Source organism: Schizosaccharomyces osmophilus, chromosome 1 (assembly GCF_027921745.1).
Source record: "Schizosaccharomyces osmophilus chromosome 1, complete sequence".
NCBI lineage: Eukaryota > Fungi > Ascomycota > Schizosaccharomycetes > Schizosaccharomycetales > Schizosaccharomycetaceae > Schizosaccharomyces > Schizosaccharomyces osmophilus.
This window is the reverse complement of record NC_079238.1, coordinates 2,097,233-2,112,763: the sequence shown is the minus strand read 5'-3', so window position 1 is coordinate 2,112,763 and position 15,531 is coordinate 2,097,233. Positions and strand designations below refer to the sequence as shown.

The following is a 15,531-nucleotide window of genomic DNA, read 5'->3' as shown; positions in this document are numbered from 1 at the left end:
CGCAGCACGCGTTCTTGCTACACAGTTGCAGAACACCTTGCCTGGACTTTCTTCTACTGTATGCCTTCAAGTGTTGGTGATGCTATGTAATCCGCGGAATAGCGCACTTCTTTGAAATGCAATAACAAAGTGCGTTGACGAATGTAATGTTTGTTTATGGATATAGACCGATGCTCGTTATTTTGAGTATGATCAGCTAGCGAGAAAAAGCTAAGAACGGTAACCGGGGAAAGTGGGAAAGAGCCGCGGAAGTTCCTAGGGATTGATTAGCCACTTCACATGTTTGGAGGAGGGAGCACTTTCTTAACTACACAAACAACGAGAATCAGATTGGAAGCGTTTTCAGTCCGCTAAATCCCTAAGGAAATATATACATGCGTGGAGAAACCCAGAATGACTGAAGACGGATTGACAAAGCTAAACCTGGAGGCATTTTTAGGAATGTCTGGGAACACCCAGGAGCTGTTGGATTCACTCGGTCTATCAGCCATTCCGGACTTATCCAACTTGGGAACTTTAAGTAATAATAACAACAATTCTCCTTTATCCTTTGATCCAAATGATCCATCTGCGGCTGCATTTTACATAGCTCAACAGGTATGCTAAAATTTTTGTCCACCCGAAAGTTTTCTGTTTGCTTTCGTTCTGGTGCACAAGTAGTCTTGAATCATGTTTTTGTGCTTGTGTTTGCTCTGGATTGTGTTGTAGCGTTTGTTTAGAATGCGCCCCTTTTTGCAAGCAAGGTGAAACAAAAGCAATGATCCCGGGATACACAACCTTTTCTGTGGGTTAGCCAACTTCATCGTAGATTGGTTGGTGTCCCTTTTCATTAGTTGAATGATTCTGACCGCTGTACAAACAGGTAGCTGCCATTGAGCATCCCCCTCCTCCGAGGAAGATGACTTCTTCAGAGAAAACGCGTTCTGAAAATCGTGAACGGAAAAAGCGTTGGAGGGAACAGAATGAAGAGCGTAACAAAGACAATGACCTGCGTTGTCGTGTAAACAAAAAGGCCAAAAAACTTTTTGGCGGCGAACCAAGCATCGAAAAAACGAACTGGATTGAGGCTGAGTTTAACCGTCGTCATTCCAAGCGTAAAGAAAAGGAGCGTGCCTCTGCTCAAAACAGTACGAGCAATGGAGTCTCTCGTTCCAATTCTCAGGGTCTCTTGCCCGACTTAGATTTACTGGCTACCAATTCTTCCGCAAATGCTGTTCTTCAAGGTTCTGCGATTAACAATGCTCTCAGTGCTTTGGCAAAAGATCCCAATCTTATCCATAATCTTTTAACCCAAATGGACTTTGATCCATCCAAGAAAAATGACTTGAATCTTGGTGCTTTAAATGATGTAGTACCAAATTCTCAAATTCCTCAGCCAGAGCACGAGTTATCTGCTCTTCAAGAGCATAATGAGGCTCACGATGCCGCTATGAGGCAATTTGAGCTTGAACGCCAACAAAGTGCTATCTTACCTGGTCTAAATGCCATTGATGGTCTACAAAATTTGCCTAATCTTGATTTTACAGATCCCAGTGTCGCTGGTGTTCAGACTCAGTCACAAGCTCCTTTGCATCCTTTGATTTCCCAAGCGGACAACCATTCCATTTTTTCTGCTCTTTCCGATAATTCTACTCCTGCCAGCGTCGCAGACCCTAGCTCCGACTTCAATCTCTCCCAGGTAATGCCCCTGGATCTTCTTGCCCCTTCCATCCATGCTTCAACCGTATCATCCCCTGTGTCCGAAGCACACCTTAACTTTCCTCCAACAGATATTTCTCATGCCAGTCTTTCCAATCATGATTCTTCCTTACCTATGCGTCCGAGATCCCAAGCTCGTGATAAACATCGTGCTTTCCCATATTACAGCAAACGGCAGTCCGTTACAACGCCATCATCACCGTACCATACGAATGCCACTACTTCTCCACAGTTATCTCCAGTCGATTTTTCTTCGCATACACTCAGCCGACCTCAATCACCGCCCTCTTTTCCTTCATTTGGTGAAGTAACTTTACCACCCATCCCTTTAGCAGACACTACAGCTGACATAACCCCCCCTCAGTCAGCCTCTAGTTCATCAGCATCCGAGAAATCTCATGCTCTTGGTTTTCCTCCATTACCTGGTCAGAAATTTGAGTTTCAACGGTCTTCAAAAGGTAATAAGTAAAGGGAGATGAATTAATTTAAAGCTTTATAAGCTACATTCTGTTTATTTTTTTCTGTGTATAAACTTATGGTGATTTGGGATATGTGGAAGCTGCCATACCAATTCTGCATCTGTATGTAAGGAGGCTACATTGGGAACGACTTGATTTGTTAAGATTGGGTGTAATAATAGTTGGAAAAAGAAACTCCTTGCTTTTGTTTTATTATCTAATTAGACATTCTGTTGAGGCTTTTTTCTTTGCTGTTCGGAAGTTGTGAAAGCCTTTTTACTCAACTGAATTTAAGAAAGAGTCAAGAACAGCTGTTGCTTTGCATTTGCTTTCTAGTCATTGCCAATTTTGGTTGCTTATGTACGTTTTCTTGTTATTTTGTTTTTTGGGTGTTTTGTCGGAAAGCAAACAGGTTGAACTTGACTAATTAAAAATGTTGGATTGGTCTCATAATGGAAACAAGGGCTGCTGAAAGAGCATCGTTTTTGTCCCTCAATTCTTTGTTCGTTTATGGCGTTGCTCGCTGTTTTTATCTTCTGTATACTGTCTTGTGAAGGACTTTATCCTAAAATGTGCAAATCGAATTCTCTCTTGCCACTTTTACTTTAGATGTAATATTTTAGTTTGTTTTTAGGAGTTATATTACACATGAAGTCTTTCATTTTTTTTAATACTTCGTTGGTGTGATAAGCTGATGGTTAATGCTTTTTACAATGGAAGACTAATAATATAAATATTCATTGATGTTATTCTGCTTCTTTTGCTTTGCTACTGTAAATGTTTGAACTTCAATAACCCTTGTAATTTCATACACGTAAACAATCTGCTAGCGCTAATTATTGCAATTCTATAGCAATAGGATAATTGAATTAGAGCAGGCATCTCTTCTATTCCTGACTGCTTGGGATTGCCATCTTGTACGGATTTTGGCACTGACTAGATTCAACCAATACACATACTAGGGGCAAACTTCAAAAGATCATTGTAAGGAGAATGTCTTTCCAGCTTTCAGCTCCAGTGCCCTTAAGTGATAATTCGGAAAGCGTATTGACCAAGACAATTGGCGAGTCGTTGAAAGTTGAGGGTGATTTGTCGCATGTATTTGAGGTGGACAAAACAGTCGACTTTATTCGCTCAAACGGTTATAAGTCTGTAAGTTTTATTATTTTTTGCAGCATTGATTGATGTATTACGCCAGTTCAGTTTGACTAACAAGCATTTTGGTTTAGGTAGCTTTACAATTTCCTGATGAACATCTCGCAGATGCTGGTCGTGTAGCATCGCTGATTTCTAAGCAAGTGGATGCTACTGTTCAAGTACTTGCTGATACAAATTACGGAAGCTGCTGCGTCGATGAAGTAGCTGCTGAACACATGTTTGCAGATGCCATTGTGCACTATGGAAGAGCATGTCTTTCTCCGTATGTTGACATATTACAAGACGTAATTTCTAACAATTATTTTAGTACATCCAGACTTCCTGTTCTTTATGTATTTGGAAGACTACCAATTGATGCGAACAAAATAGTTACCAATCTCACAGAGAAGTTCCCTCTTGACAGTCCAATTTTGATCGTTAGCGATACTCGGTGGTATTATTGTCAAGATCTTATTGTTCAAAAGATGAAAGAAGCTGGCTTCAAAACGATCATTGCGTCCACATTAGTTAAACGAGAAGAACCTGATTTGGAATTGGAAGCCTGTACAACCATCCCAGGACGCCTTTTTCGTTTACCAGAAAATCTTACGCTAGCCGATGTTTCTTTGGTTTTTGTAGGACCTGACTCTCCCACATTAACATCCATTTTGATGTCCCATTACTCAGTTGTTAAAGATTTTTGGTCTTTCGATCCTATAAAGGGGACAATAACTGAAGAATCCTCATTCGGCGGTGCCAAACTTCGAAGACGTTATGCTTTGGTGCAGAAATGTCGAGATGCAGGTGTGATTGGTATCATCGTTGGTACTTTGGGTGTCTCGAATTATCTAAATGTATTAGATAGACTTCGAAAGATTATTCTTAATGCTGGTAAAAAGCCATATATTTTGGCCATTGGAAAATTGAATCCTGCAAAGTTGGCCAACTTCCAAGAAATAGAGTGTTTTGTTTTAATCGCTTGTGGTGAAAACAGCTTAATTGATAGTAGGGTATGAATTTTTACCGATGATTTTGTACTGACGATATTTAGGACTTCTATCGCCCAATTGTCACTCCCTTCGAGTTAATGAAGGCGCTTTCATCTGATACTTCCTGGTTAAATGAATGTGTATTATCATTTGATCGTGTGCTTTCATTGACAGAAGAACAAGAAAGCAATACTGAAAAGAACGACGCTTTACATGAAGAAAGTGAAAGTCCTCATTTCAGTCTCGTAACGGGTAAGCTTGTTAATTCAGCACCTATGAGGCATGTAGAACTTTCCTTGGATACCGATGAAGATAACACAGGAAAATTGAACGAGGATGGGTCTAGCGCCGTTGAAAAGCGTTCTAAACGGGATCTTACAGTTAACGGTGTATACTCGCCTGCTGCCGCATATCTCCAATCTCGGTCATGGACTGGTCTAAGTTCTGTGCCTGAGGATGCCGCTCCAAGCAAGCTTTATCAAGGGCAAAAGGGAATTGCCAAAGGATATGTCGGTGAAGGCGATAAAGGGGATAAAAATGATGAAAAATGCTCTGATTAAAAAATTTAGAATTGGTTTAGAATACTTTAACTTTTTAAGAGTTTCTGGACAAACATTCCAAAAGGTAAAACCTTTTGGAATAAAAGGCATTAACTACGGAATGGTTGGATAATCATAGAAAGAAAAGGCTATGAATGGGTTTCACTAATAAATTAATGTTACAATATTTCATTTAATTGAACTATCGAAATTAAATAGATTTCTTCTACATATAACCAAACCGGAAATATACAGCCAGGCATTACAACCGAAATAAAGAAAATAGGTGACAGAGTAATTCAAATCTATTCTATGTGATTACGAGCAAACTCTACGCATTCCTTCAACTTGTCAACTTGTATAAAAGAGCCGCCCAGTTTTGTCATTTTCGAAATGTTCTTGGAAGTGTCCATCATTATAGTAAGGAATTCGTTTGATAAAGACACCTCTTCATCGGTTGGATCGGCCAACAGTATATTGTTAAAAACAGACCAAGAAAAAGAATATAACTTCGTGCTAAGTTGAACTGGCCGAGTGAGATTGGATGCGCAGACCACCTTTTCTAGGTCTTCATCCCAAACAGCAGTAGGGAGCTTGGTTGTCGCTAAGGCAGACATTAAGGCAGTCCAAGCATGATCGAAAGCATTTCCATCATAATTCAAGCAGACGATATCGGCATATAGGGCCCAGACTGCTTTCTTTTCGTGAATGCAAAGTGAATGAAGATGAATTAGTTTCGTCCTAATATAATAATTGTTAGAGAAGGGTTCAAGACTTTTCAGAACTTTTTAAAAATTACGTACTGAATCAAAATTTGATACAATTGCTGGGAAATTACTTGAGCCAAATCAGAAGGAGGGCCTGGCTTAAATTTGGAATTACAAAGAGGGCCTAATTCCACATTGGGAACAATAAAGCCACAATCAGGTGCATCGGCAGTGGGTTCAGCAATTTCTGCTTTAATGCCGCAAACGAAAACGTTTTCACCGGCGCGAACAATAGCACTTCCGTTAGCAGTAGATATACAGTCAGTATGAACTTGAGGTTCACGAAATTCGGTGACCGTTCTTCCATCAGAACGTATGTTTTGATCTAATAAATGAGACAAGTATTGATCAGGAGCAATTTTTTTGAAAATCCTACACATCAATACATTAGTATAAAAACAGGAAAAAACTCGCCAAGAAAGCACGAGATCCGAATGAATTACATACGAAGGTGTAAACGAAAGCTGTTTCACATCACTCATTATGTGTAAATGACAAAAGGAAAAGTGGTTGATTGAATCCTTCAAAACTGAGCGCAAATTCCCAAAAAAATAAATAAAATCCCTAGCCCGTTTAATTAAAAAATAAAATCCCCAAAGTTCTGCTCCGTATGTACAAATCCAGGGCAATGTAAATTGTGTTTATGACTTGCAGTTGTTTGTGATGGAGAGAGCGTACCTAAACCTGTGGGTTTGCCCTGGGGACCGTTCAAACGGATAACAATAAAAATAAAATGAAAGTAAGAAAAAACCGATCGAAGAAAAGTAATTAATGCTGCTTTCGAGAGGTATTGAGATACAACTTTTTACGTCGCAAGTGGCGAGGAATCACTTTCCAGATATATTTTCATCTTCCATTAAATAAAGATAATTCCTAGTTTTTATTAAACATAATTCATTGGAAGCGTCCTTTTCCTGTGTTTTATTTTTACTTTTTTTCAACCAAGTACTCACCAAAAGAAACTCCCAAACTGCAGTTTGACAGAACCAACCGCTTTCCTTACGGTTGGGCTCATAAACAGTATGCTATGCATGATTTTGATACGCCGCAGTTAGAGGAGAGAGAGGAACATGAAGAATCTCCTTTTGAGCAGGAAGAAGAAACCGTTGCAGAGAAGCCAACTCTATTGCAAAGTGAAGTAGGAGCATATAAAGAGATTATATCAAACTTGAAGCAAGTAACAAGAAATGACCTAGCAGCTCAGCTATATTTTGTCCACGAGACTCTAAAAAAGCGAGGACAAGCGCGAAATGGGAATGATGGTCATGGGGAGGAAAAAGATACAAAAACTCCAAGCAGATATTGGGCAGTTTGGCCTACGAAGGAATCAACTTTCCTGGAACCAAATTCTCCTATTACAGGAGCTTTTCGCTTTCGCCAGGAGGCAGCAGCTTTAGCTGTACGCATTGCCTCGCATAAACTTCAAGCGATGAAGAAAGTTCCTTCTTCGGAGGAGTATCCAAATCCAATGTCACTTCGGAGGCTTGCTGCGATGCTTCAGCGCAAATTGGAATGTCTGCTGGACGCCGTTGACTCGTTTCGCCAACAGCAAAGAAGTCGTTTGATGCAAGAACGTTTAGTTCACATGGATTGGCAGGTCGTTTACGGTCTTGCTAAACTCACACAGGGTGCATTTTCATCGACGAAACAGGATACAATTGCTCTGGAAAAGGCAACAGAGCAATGCCGGCGTGTGTTTAACGCCAATCTGTCACAGGTGAAGTATTCGATAGATAACGATCCTGGATGCTCAATTTCAAATGAACCTCCTCCGTTGGAGGACGAGGCTATGGTCCAGAGGATTCTGAATACAATTGAGGAACAAGTTCATTCGCCAGAAGAACATCACCAGTAGAATCCGTTGAGCAACGTGAAACATTGCTTTCCTGTTCCTTATTTTAAAATGCATTACAAATCTGTACATTTATTTTCTACTACATTTGCTCGTATGGATGAATGAAATAGCATGCTCGAGCTTATACATCTTACTTACAAAAGAATGGGACCTTCAAGAAAGCCCAACAATTTTTAAGTCATAGTCAAACTCTTCTTTTTTTTTATAATATTACAACTTCATGGGACTAACAAATGTAAGCTTTTCTCCCTTCTCCTTGCTACTAGTCATTGTATTCACACAAACAAATATTATCTTATGATTCCGCTTTTGTATAATATCTTCGTAGGGATCTAGAAGAATATTTAGTTTGACTAGTGAAGAAGTGGGGGGGGGGTCTCCTAAAGAAAGCCCGGCCGCGACACTTACTCAAAGCAAACCACAAACGGCGTGAAACTTGTTAGAAAAGATAGATATTGACGGTTTGATCTTGGAAAAGAGGCCAATTTCTAAAAACCAGAAGTTGTCTTTATGTCGTTTGTAGATGGAGTCAACAGTTGGTTCTCGGCCGGTTCTTATTGGGATGGTCTGGGTCCGACGAACGTTTTTCAGCCAGATGATGGTGCTGCCTTTGTGAGTCAGTACGAGGAAATTGAGTTGGCATCCGATAATTTAATGAAGAATGGAATGCTGGCCCCGCGAGGTCGAAAAAGCAGCTTTGCAGCGACGAACGACCCCTTCTCCACCGCATCGCTTAGTGATGCTTTAAGTAGCAGCATACCAATGAATCATAATGTAGGCGGTGGCTTATTAAGAAATGCGCTTTCGAGTACTCCCAATGGAGCTTCGAATACGCTGGGGACGTCGCCTGCTGAACCCAGCACGCTTGTTGGTTCCGCTAATCATTCCTCTGGCTTTGGAACATCGTTTCCTGGAAGTACTTCTTTAGGAGGAACTACAGGCTCTTCGCTTCTACACCCTCGTCGATCGGTGACATCTCTACTATCCAGCAGTGCTCACCATCATCCTTTCTCGTCTTTCGTAGATTTGGCCGCTCCTGGCAGGTCTTCGTTTTCTTCGTCGACGGTTGGTGGAAGTAGCCTTCCCAACTTTGGTCTTTCTAGTATGCCTCCTCCTTCTGCGTTGCGGACGTCGAAACAGCCTCCGGCATTTAATTTGTTGGAGACCACGTCGAATAGCTATAATCCGTCTTCCTCTTTTATGGACTCGGTAAATTTGGACTCGCTGCCAGTACCAACGGCCCGTCGTCGTCCATCTTCCATAGCTCCTATTGGAACACGTCCTGTGAAGAAGGATCTTAATTTTTCGTCCAGCAACGGTTCTGCGTCGACAGATAACACGCTTCGTCCACCAAACCCTCCTCTTACTAATGGTAATGCTCCTCCTATAGCCGCTGTGAACAAGGTGTCTGCTGTCGCAGCCTCTCCTCAAACGACCGGTTCGTCTGCTTCTTCCTCACTTCCTACATTAAGTTTGGATTTTAAGCAAGAGTACAGTGGAAATAATCAAGACATGTCCGGTTTGTCTTCTTCATTGTCCAAGTCGCATCATTCTTCCATGGCTTTGGGCTCTCAAATATGGTCCTCTCCTCCTGCTAGCTCCGTAGGCGGCGTCAATGTTTGGTAAGCAAGCGTTGCATTAAATTTCGGTGGTTGTATCTACTAGGATTTATTAGAGCTGAATTCTTGTTGACTATAACGAACCGGGGAAGGAGCAATAGCATTCATGCTGCGTTTCGAAAGAATGCAGACGCTTCTTTATTTCCTTTTTGAATGAAGTGGAAAATTTGTGTTGAGTCTTGTTCCGCTGTTATGACAGTGAACCTTTCTTTACATGTCGCGCATACTGATTTTTCGCATAGGATGGGAATTTTTTGAATCTCTAAAATCTGATATCTGGTTATTCCTGCTTAGGTATTTAAAAGGCTCTGGGTGATTGAGAATTTGGTTCCATAATTCTTGGATCAGTGAATATGTTGTGAAAGTTTTTTTCTGCTTTTATTATTACCTACATATATACTTACAAAAGAAGAAAAGAAAGAAACATAAAAAAAAAACTTGGAAATAGAATACGGTGTTTCAATAGAACTTTGGGCGTTTTCTATCTTGTGTTAGAGGCGGGTCTTGACAAGAAAGAAGGAAATGGGGCAAAAAGGAATAAGTTGTTTGCTTTGAAAAAAAAAAACGCTAGGACATGGGTCTCTTCGAAATTGTTTTTACCTTTAATAGCGTCCGAGCTGCACATAGGGAGATATGTATGTTTATTAATATATGCTTAATAATTTAGATTCTGTAATTTGATTTTTTTTGCTTTTTTCTTTTTATATTAGAATATGGAACTTAGAAGCCTTGTCTATGAATATGAAACGTTTTAAACAAAGGCGAAATGAGGTTTTGTGGTAATAATGAAATGAACTAGCTGCCAAATTGTTTATTTCTTATGCTTTTTCTTGTATAAACAGTTTTTCTATTCATAAATTTTCAACTTAGCATGCCATAGTCCAAGTGCGGTATATACATATACATGGCAATCAAGACAACTTTGCAACTCCCTCCATTATAGAAAAAATTTTAAAAATGGGAAAACGCTCGATTAAAGAGGTTAAAGATACCGGACTAGAAAAGAATGTGGAAGGAGAGACTATAAAACGTAAAGAAAAGAAGACTAAGCACGAACACAAAAAGGAAAAGAAGGAAAAGAATTCAGGCGAGAAATCCGACAAGAAAAAGAAAGACAAGAAGGAGAAGAAAAGAAAGGAGAAATCTGAAGAAGAGTCCACTTCTCAAGAGGGAGAAAACAATGGTGAAGAAGAGAAGACTGCTTCAAAACAAAGTCCTTCTCAATCCACGGCGAACGAGACTGCATGTAAAGAATATGCAAAGAAGCATGAAATTAACTATTTGGATCCCGTTTCTAAAACTTCTCTGTTGCCATTATTGGATTTCTCTGAACTTCCAATTGAAGACAATTTAAGATTGGGATTAAAGAACTTCAAGGAGCCTACTCCAATTCAAGCAGCTTCATGGCCTTATTTGTTTTCTGGAAGAGATGTTGTTGGTGTTGCTGAAACTGGTTCTGGTAAAACAGTCGCTTTTGGCATTCCAGCTCTTCAGTATCTTCAAAATCTGCCCAAAGAAAAGCCAACGACACGTATTTTGGTTGTCAGCCCAACTAGAGAGTTGGCTATCCAAACGTATGAAAATATCAAAGGCTTAACTTCCGATACCTCTTTCAAAGTTGCTGTAGTTTACGGTGGTGCCCCAAAAAGCGAGCAAGTTCGTGCTGCTCGTGATGCTAGTGTTGTCATTGGTACCCCAGGTCGGTTGCTTGATTTAATCAACGACGGTGCTGTTGATTGTTCGAAAGTGGGATATTTGGTCTTGGACGAGGCCGATCGTATGTTGGATACAGGTTTCGAACAAGACATTCGAAGCATTATAAGTCAAACACCGAATCCTCTTAAGGGAGAAGCCCGTCAAACAGTCTTCTATAGTGCTACTTGGCCTGACTCTGTTCGATCACTTGCAGCCACTTTCTTGAAGGATCCTGTTAAAATTACTATTGGTAGTGAAGAGTTGTCTGCTTCTCAAAATATCACTCAAATAGTAGAATTGTTGGAAGATTCCAGAGACAAGGAAAGAACCTTAATCAACGTCATCTCCAAGACTCTTGCTTCCGCTGATCAAGGAGATAAAATTTTGGTATTTGTTTTGTACAAAAAGGAAGCTGCCCGTGTTGAAAGTACTTTGGCCAGAAGGTTCAATGCTGTCGGAATTCATGGTGATATGTCTCAAGGCGCTCGTCTTCAAGCCCTTGAAAACTTCAAAACTAATAAATCACCTGTTTTGGTTGCTACCGATGTTGCTGCTCGTGGTCTCGATATCCCCCAAGTGCAACTTGTGATTAATGTTACCTTCCCTTTGACAATTGAGGATTACATCCACCGTATTGGCCGTACAGGAAGAGCAAATACCAAGGGTGTTTCTCATACTTTTTTCACTCCCGAAGACAAGTCTCATGCAGGTGAGCTTATCAATGTTCTGCGTCAAGCTAAACAGGAGGTTCCTGAGGGATTATATAAGTATGGCACCGCTGTAAAGCCCAAAGTGAACGCTTATGGTTCTCGTGTGACAAATGACGCTCCTATGAAAGCAGCTACTAAAATCACCTTTGATTGAGCTTTAGTTATCAATAATTGCCTTCCTTCGAATCAAAAAGTAATTTGGAATAGGTTTGTGAATCATATCCTTCAGTTTTTCAAATTGAAAAGATAAAATAAAAGAAAAACATGGCTACCGGTCTTTTTGGGAATCCTTAATATTTTTGGTTAAACAGGAAAAGTATCTTTTACGTTAACAAGGGACAAGGTTTATACTTATATATATATTAATAAAATATCTCAACAGGTTAATTTTCTATCTACCCTTTAAAATTGTTTCACCTAAAGTAAAAATGATTGAATAATTAACAAAGAAAAAGAGATTACTCATTTCGTAGACTTCTGTTTCTTGGTATGTTCAAAGCCGGCGACCTTCTTTCTTTTCTGTTTTTTTATTTCAGCGTAGTTTTCCTCACTAGGATATGTAGAAACCGGGGTTAGCCAGATTTGTAACTGTTTAGTATGGAAAGGGAGATTAAATACTTCAATAAAGTAAATCCCTATGTTTCTAAAATAACGTTAGTAAAAACCACTATTCCGAAGTGAACATACGCAGCTTGTACCAAATCATTCACCAAAATTACGGATTCGTCGATCAATTTTTTCCTATTTAAAAGGAAGAAATGAAGTGCCGTCCGATTTTTGTTAACGAAAATTTTTAAAGTGTGATCTAAAAGCTCTGAAGGGCACTTGTAGACAATCTCCATTTGCAGTAATTCACCCATTGATTTGTCAAGCAAGGGATGTTTATAATTGTAGTCTTTTGATTTTTTAAAGCCGCTTCCAATGTTTGAAAGAAATTTTAAAAATTCATTATTTTCAGTCCCAGTTTGTTTTAAAGTTTTAGCTAAGGGAGCCACTTTTTTGTAAGCTTCTTTAATGTCCTTTACACAAGCTTGGTCGGTACGTCCATATAGTATAAGAAAACGAGTACTTTCCAAGTCGTCGTTAGTCTCGGTTAAGTTCCTCAATAATTTTCTAAGACGCGACTGCCACTGTTGTATAGGTTGTGGAGAGGTAGAAAAGGAATCAGTAATACCTGTCAAAGAAGAAGGATGAAGGTCTCTAATCCTTTGATCAAGCTGCAAAAGACCCTTAAACTTTTGGTTTTCCAATGAAGTTGGAATGCCCCATAATGTTTCTTTGAGAGAACAGCGCAAATGACCTTCTACTAAAGGTAAACATAAACTGAGTGCTAGTTGATATTTGGCTGCCTGGGAGCAGGGTATACTGGAATGCATATATTCCCGTCTGGTATCTAAGAACAAAACCTGGCCTTCATATTTTTTGCATAATTTGGGGGAACCAAGTTTGGTAATAAGACGCTTAAAGGAAGGGTGGTTATTAAAATCACCATGATCATTGCACATTTTCAGTACCGAGTGAAGACTGAATATATCTTTGTGTGTGCAGCTCAGAGATCTTCCCGCAAGTTCAATGGGTGGACTTTTAATTGGACCATGTATTACTAAACTTGTTATTAACCTGATGAAAATGTCAAATGTACGTACATTTTCTAATTAGCGCTTCAACAATTCGGTAGCTCCGCGTGTGCCACTGGATTTCACCGGTCGCTAAGTTGGACACCCCTTCAAAAAGCGATCGTATATAATGTTTTATGAATGCAAACTTTTCTGAATGCTTTCTGTAGTATTTCTGAGAATGAAATCGGTAGATGCAGCTTAAGACTTGATCAATAAAAAACCATAACATAGATGTTTTTAAAGAACGAGGATTTTTTCGGGCCTATTGGTTAGTATCACGAAATTATTTTAAACTTCAAATAATAACTCACAGCTTCAGAATAATATAGTGAATTGAAAATATAAAAGAACTCTTTCGGCAATTCTTTGTTATGCAAATAAAAGCTGTAAATAATTTCACTGACACTATGCATTGCGGCAACTTCAAGTGATTTGACACTGCTTTGCGATTCATAAAAACTATCCAATATAAAAGAAGCTCGCTTGTCAAAGAAAGAATCAAAATCCAAACTAAAAATTAGTAAAATAGATCAATGTCTCGAAACACTTACAACAAACTGCTTGAGAATATTTTGGAAATCCACAAAAATGTAGGAGATATTCCGCAATTGCGGTCATTGCTTTCAGATGTTATTTTTTCGTCTAACGATGTTATGAGACCTTGAAGTATAAATTCGTTTAAAAGCTTTCGATCTTTAGTCGTGACGGAAAATCCGAAAAACTTCAACACGAGTAATCCGTAATTGGATATGTCCACTCTATCAACACCTAGGAACAAGAGTCTTTTCAAGACCGAGATCCATAAGGAAGGATTTTCTTGAAGATAGAAAACGACATTATTCAAAATTGGCGGAATGAGCTGGTTATAAGTTTCAACGGACGAGCCTAACAAAGCCAGCCAACTCAAATCCAAAGAAAGCTCCGGGGAAGGAAGGTGAAACATTTGGGAGTGTAAACAAACCATTATTCGATAAAGCTGCTGAATTTCTTTAATCATTGTTAACCTCTCATCTGCATTTGGTGTAATCAATAATTTTTCCAATAAAGGAAGCTTGAGCGTATTCTCTTGAGATTTTTCTTTCATGATATCGCGTGTATTAATAGTCGTTCTAAGAAGGTACCCTCTACAAATTGCTTGTAAAGGATTAATCCAAGAAGGTGGTCTTTTTGTTGCCAAAATACGTTTGTTAATTTGCGTACTGCTTTGTCTGTTACGGTGAAGCCGGCCATAAAAATGTTTTTTCAGTTTTGTAAAATTAGGAAACTTTTTTGAATTCCTCAAAGGCAAGATTTGTCGATTAGTAAGTTCAACCTCACCGCGTTTCAGGTGAATTTTACCAAATAAATGAGGAACATGCTGAGTCGCTTGCAAAAAGTTTAGGAGGTACGAAAGTGCATGTAAGGAATATATAACACGGGGAATATTTGAGTATTCAAGTAGATGCTTTGGTTCAAAGCGAAAAGCCTAGATAATTAGTATTCACTGTCAACCTGTATGGGGACTCTTACACTAAACATTCCAACAAAGTCTAAAAATTCAAAGAAAACACCCATGTATAGCTTTTTCCCATTAGCAGTTCGACATCGGGGCCTCCAATTGCCTGCCAATTTAGGATAGAACTTCATTGATAAATCGTAAAGCACCTTTCCATCAGCAAGAGAAGTTATAAAGTCATCTGTGTTTGTATAAACGACTTCCATCTGATTTTCAATCCATCTTCTTGGTTAGCTTTGAATTCAGTTACAAAGACGTACACTTTGGCTTCATATACATTACATAAGTAATTATACGCTACCCAGATATCAGGATCTAAAGAATTCTTTCGTTCTTGCGGATGATCGCCAATACAATTTTCATCAGATTCTTCTTTTAATCTCTTTGATAAATGAATGGGATCATCTTTCCAAGGATCACTGAAGGGTATTGCATTCACCTGAAGCTCACGTAATGCTCTTGGGTCTTGTAAGTCAACCATCCCAGTTACTTTTTCAAATTCCGTTTCTTTTACTTCCTCAATTGTACTTTGTAAATAGTAGTAATTGGGTTTTCCCTATATGTATATTTGGGAAAAGGAAATAAACAAACATTGGGGAACTCGAATCCAATGCTAGTAAACAAACAAAGATGAACTAAATACTTTTTAAAGTTTTTGTAAATTGAATAGGTGAAAACAACAACATTCATGCATTCAATTAAAGGATACATGGAAAGACCTATATCAAACGTATAGGACTAGATCAGAGATGAATACATCCATAGGGTAAAAAAGTCTAAAGACTATAGCATCGTAGCACATTCTTTTCCTTAATTTAGCCTACTAGTTTTTCGAGAGACTTAAGTATTTTCTATGAGCCAACTTCTTGCATCATGAATCCGAGACTGGAGCATTAACTTTATATAAGGGTAAATAAAAAGGTTATATAAATAAAAATTATAAAATTTTT

At 38.9% G+C, this 15,531-nt stretch overlaps 7 protein-coding genes across 7 annotated transcripts; 5 read left to right on the top strand and 2 right to left on the bottom strand.

Moving 5' to 3' along the window:
• Positions 1-393: 393 nt before the first annotated feature.
• spp41 (DUF3020 family conserved fungal protein Spp41) lies at positions 394-2,167 on the top strand (the record flags this gene model as incomplete). Its single annotated transcript, XM_056179757.1, has 2 exons — positions 394-597; positions 863-2,167. 2 exons carry the CDS (start codon positions 394-396, stop codon positions 2,165-2,167), a joined length of 1,509 nt encoding a protein of 502 aa, XP_056035913.1.
• A 982-nt stretch (positions 2,168-3,149) lies between these two features.
• dph2 (diphthamide biosynthesis protein Dph2) lies at positions 3,150-4,842 on the top strand (the record flags this gene model as incomplete). Its single annotated transcript, XM_056179756.1, has 4 exons — positions 3,150-3,308; positions 3,386-3,576; positions 3,622-4,303; positions 4,345-4,842. 4 exons carry the CDS (start codon positions 3,150-3,152, stop codon positions 4,840-4,842), a joined length of 1,530 nt encoding a protein of 509 aa, XP_056035908.1.
• Positions 4,843-5,126: 284 nt separating this feature from the next.
• rrp43 (exosome subunit Rrp43) lies at positions 5,127-6,070 on the bottom strand (the record flags this gene model as incomplete). The annotated part of the gene is made up of 3 exons (XM_056179755.1): positions 5,127-5,562; positions 5,625-5,960; positions 6,036-6,070. The coding sequence occupies 3 exons, from the start codon at positions 6,068-6,070 to the stop codon at positions 5,127-5,129; spliced, it is 807 nt and encodes a 268-aa protein (XP_056035907.1).
• Positions 6,071-6,615: 545 nt separating this feature from the next.
• acr1 (RNA polymerase I upstream activation factor complex subunit Acr1) lies at positions 6,616-7,443 on the top strand (the record flags this gene model as incomplete). The annotated part of the gene is made up of 1 exon (XM_056179754.1): positions 6,616-7,443. One exon carries the CDS (start codon positions 6,616-6,618, stop codon positions 7,441-7,443), a length of 828 nt encoding a protein of 275 aa, XP_056035910.1.
• Positions 7,444-7,953: 510 nt separating this feature from the next.
• On the top strand, positions 7,954-9,069 carry SOMG_00960 (Schizosaccharomyces specific protein; the record flags this gene model as incomplete). The annotated part of the gene is made up of 1 exon (XM_056179753.1): positions 7,954-9,069. One exon carries the CDS (start codon positions 7,954-7,956, stop codon positions 9,067-9,069), a length of 1,116 nt encoding a protein of 371 aa, XP_056035909.1.
• A 950-nt stretch (positions 9,070-10,019) lies between these two features.
• Positions 10,020-11,621, top strand: dbp3 (ATP-dependent RNA helicase Dbp3; the record flags this gene model as incomplete). The annotated part of the gene is made up of 1 exon (XM_056179752.1): positions 10,020-11,621. The coding sequence occupies one exon, from the start codon at positions 10,020-10,022 to the stop codon at positions 11,619-11,621; it is 1,602 nt and encodes a 533-aa protein (XP_056036547.1).
• A 308-nt stretch (positions 11,622-11,929) lies between these two features.
• Positions 11,930-15,062, bottom strand: npg1 (GTPase regulator Rng2-like; the record flags this gene model as incomplete). The annotated part of the gene is made up of 7 exons (XM_056179751.1): positions 11,930-12,110; positions 12,155-13,070; positions 13,114-13,348; positions 13,398-13,596; positions 13,638-14,551; positions 14,596-14,803; positions 14,878-15,062. 7 exons carry the CDS (start codon positions 15,060-15,062, stop codon positions 11,930-11,932), a joined length of 2,838 nt encoding a protein of 945 aa, XP_056036548.1.
• Positions 15,063-15,531: the final 469 nt, after the last annotated feature.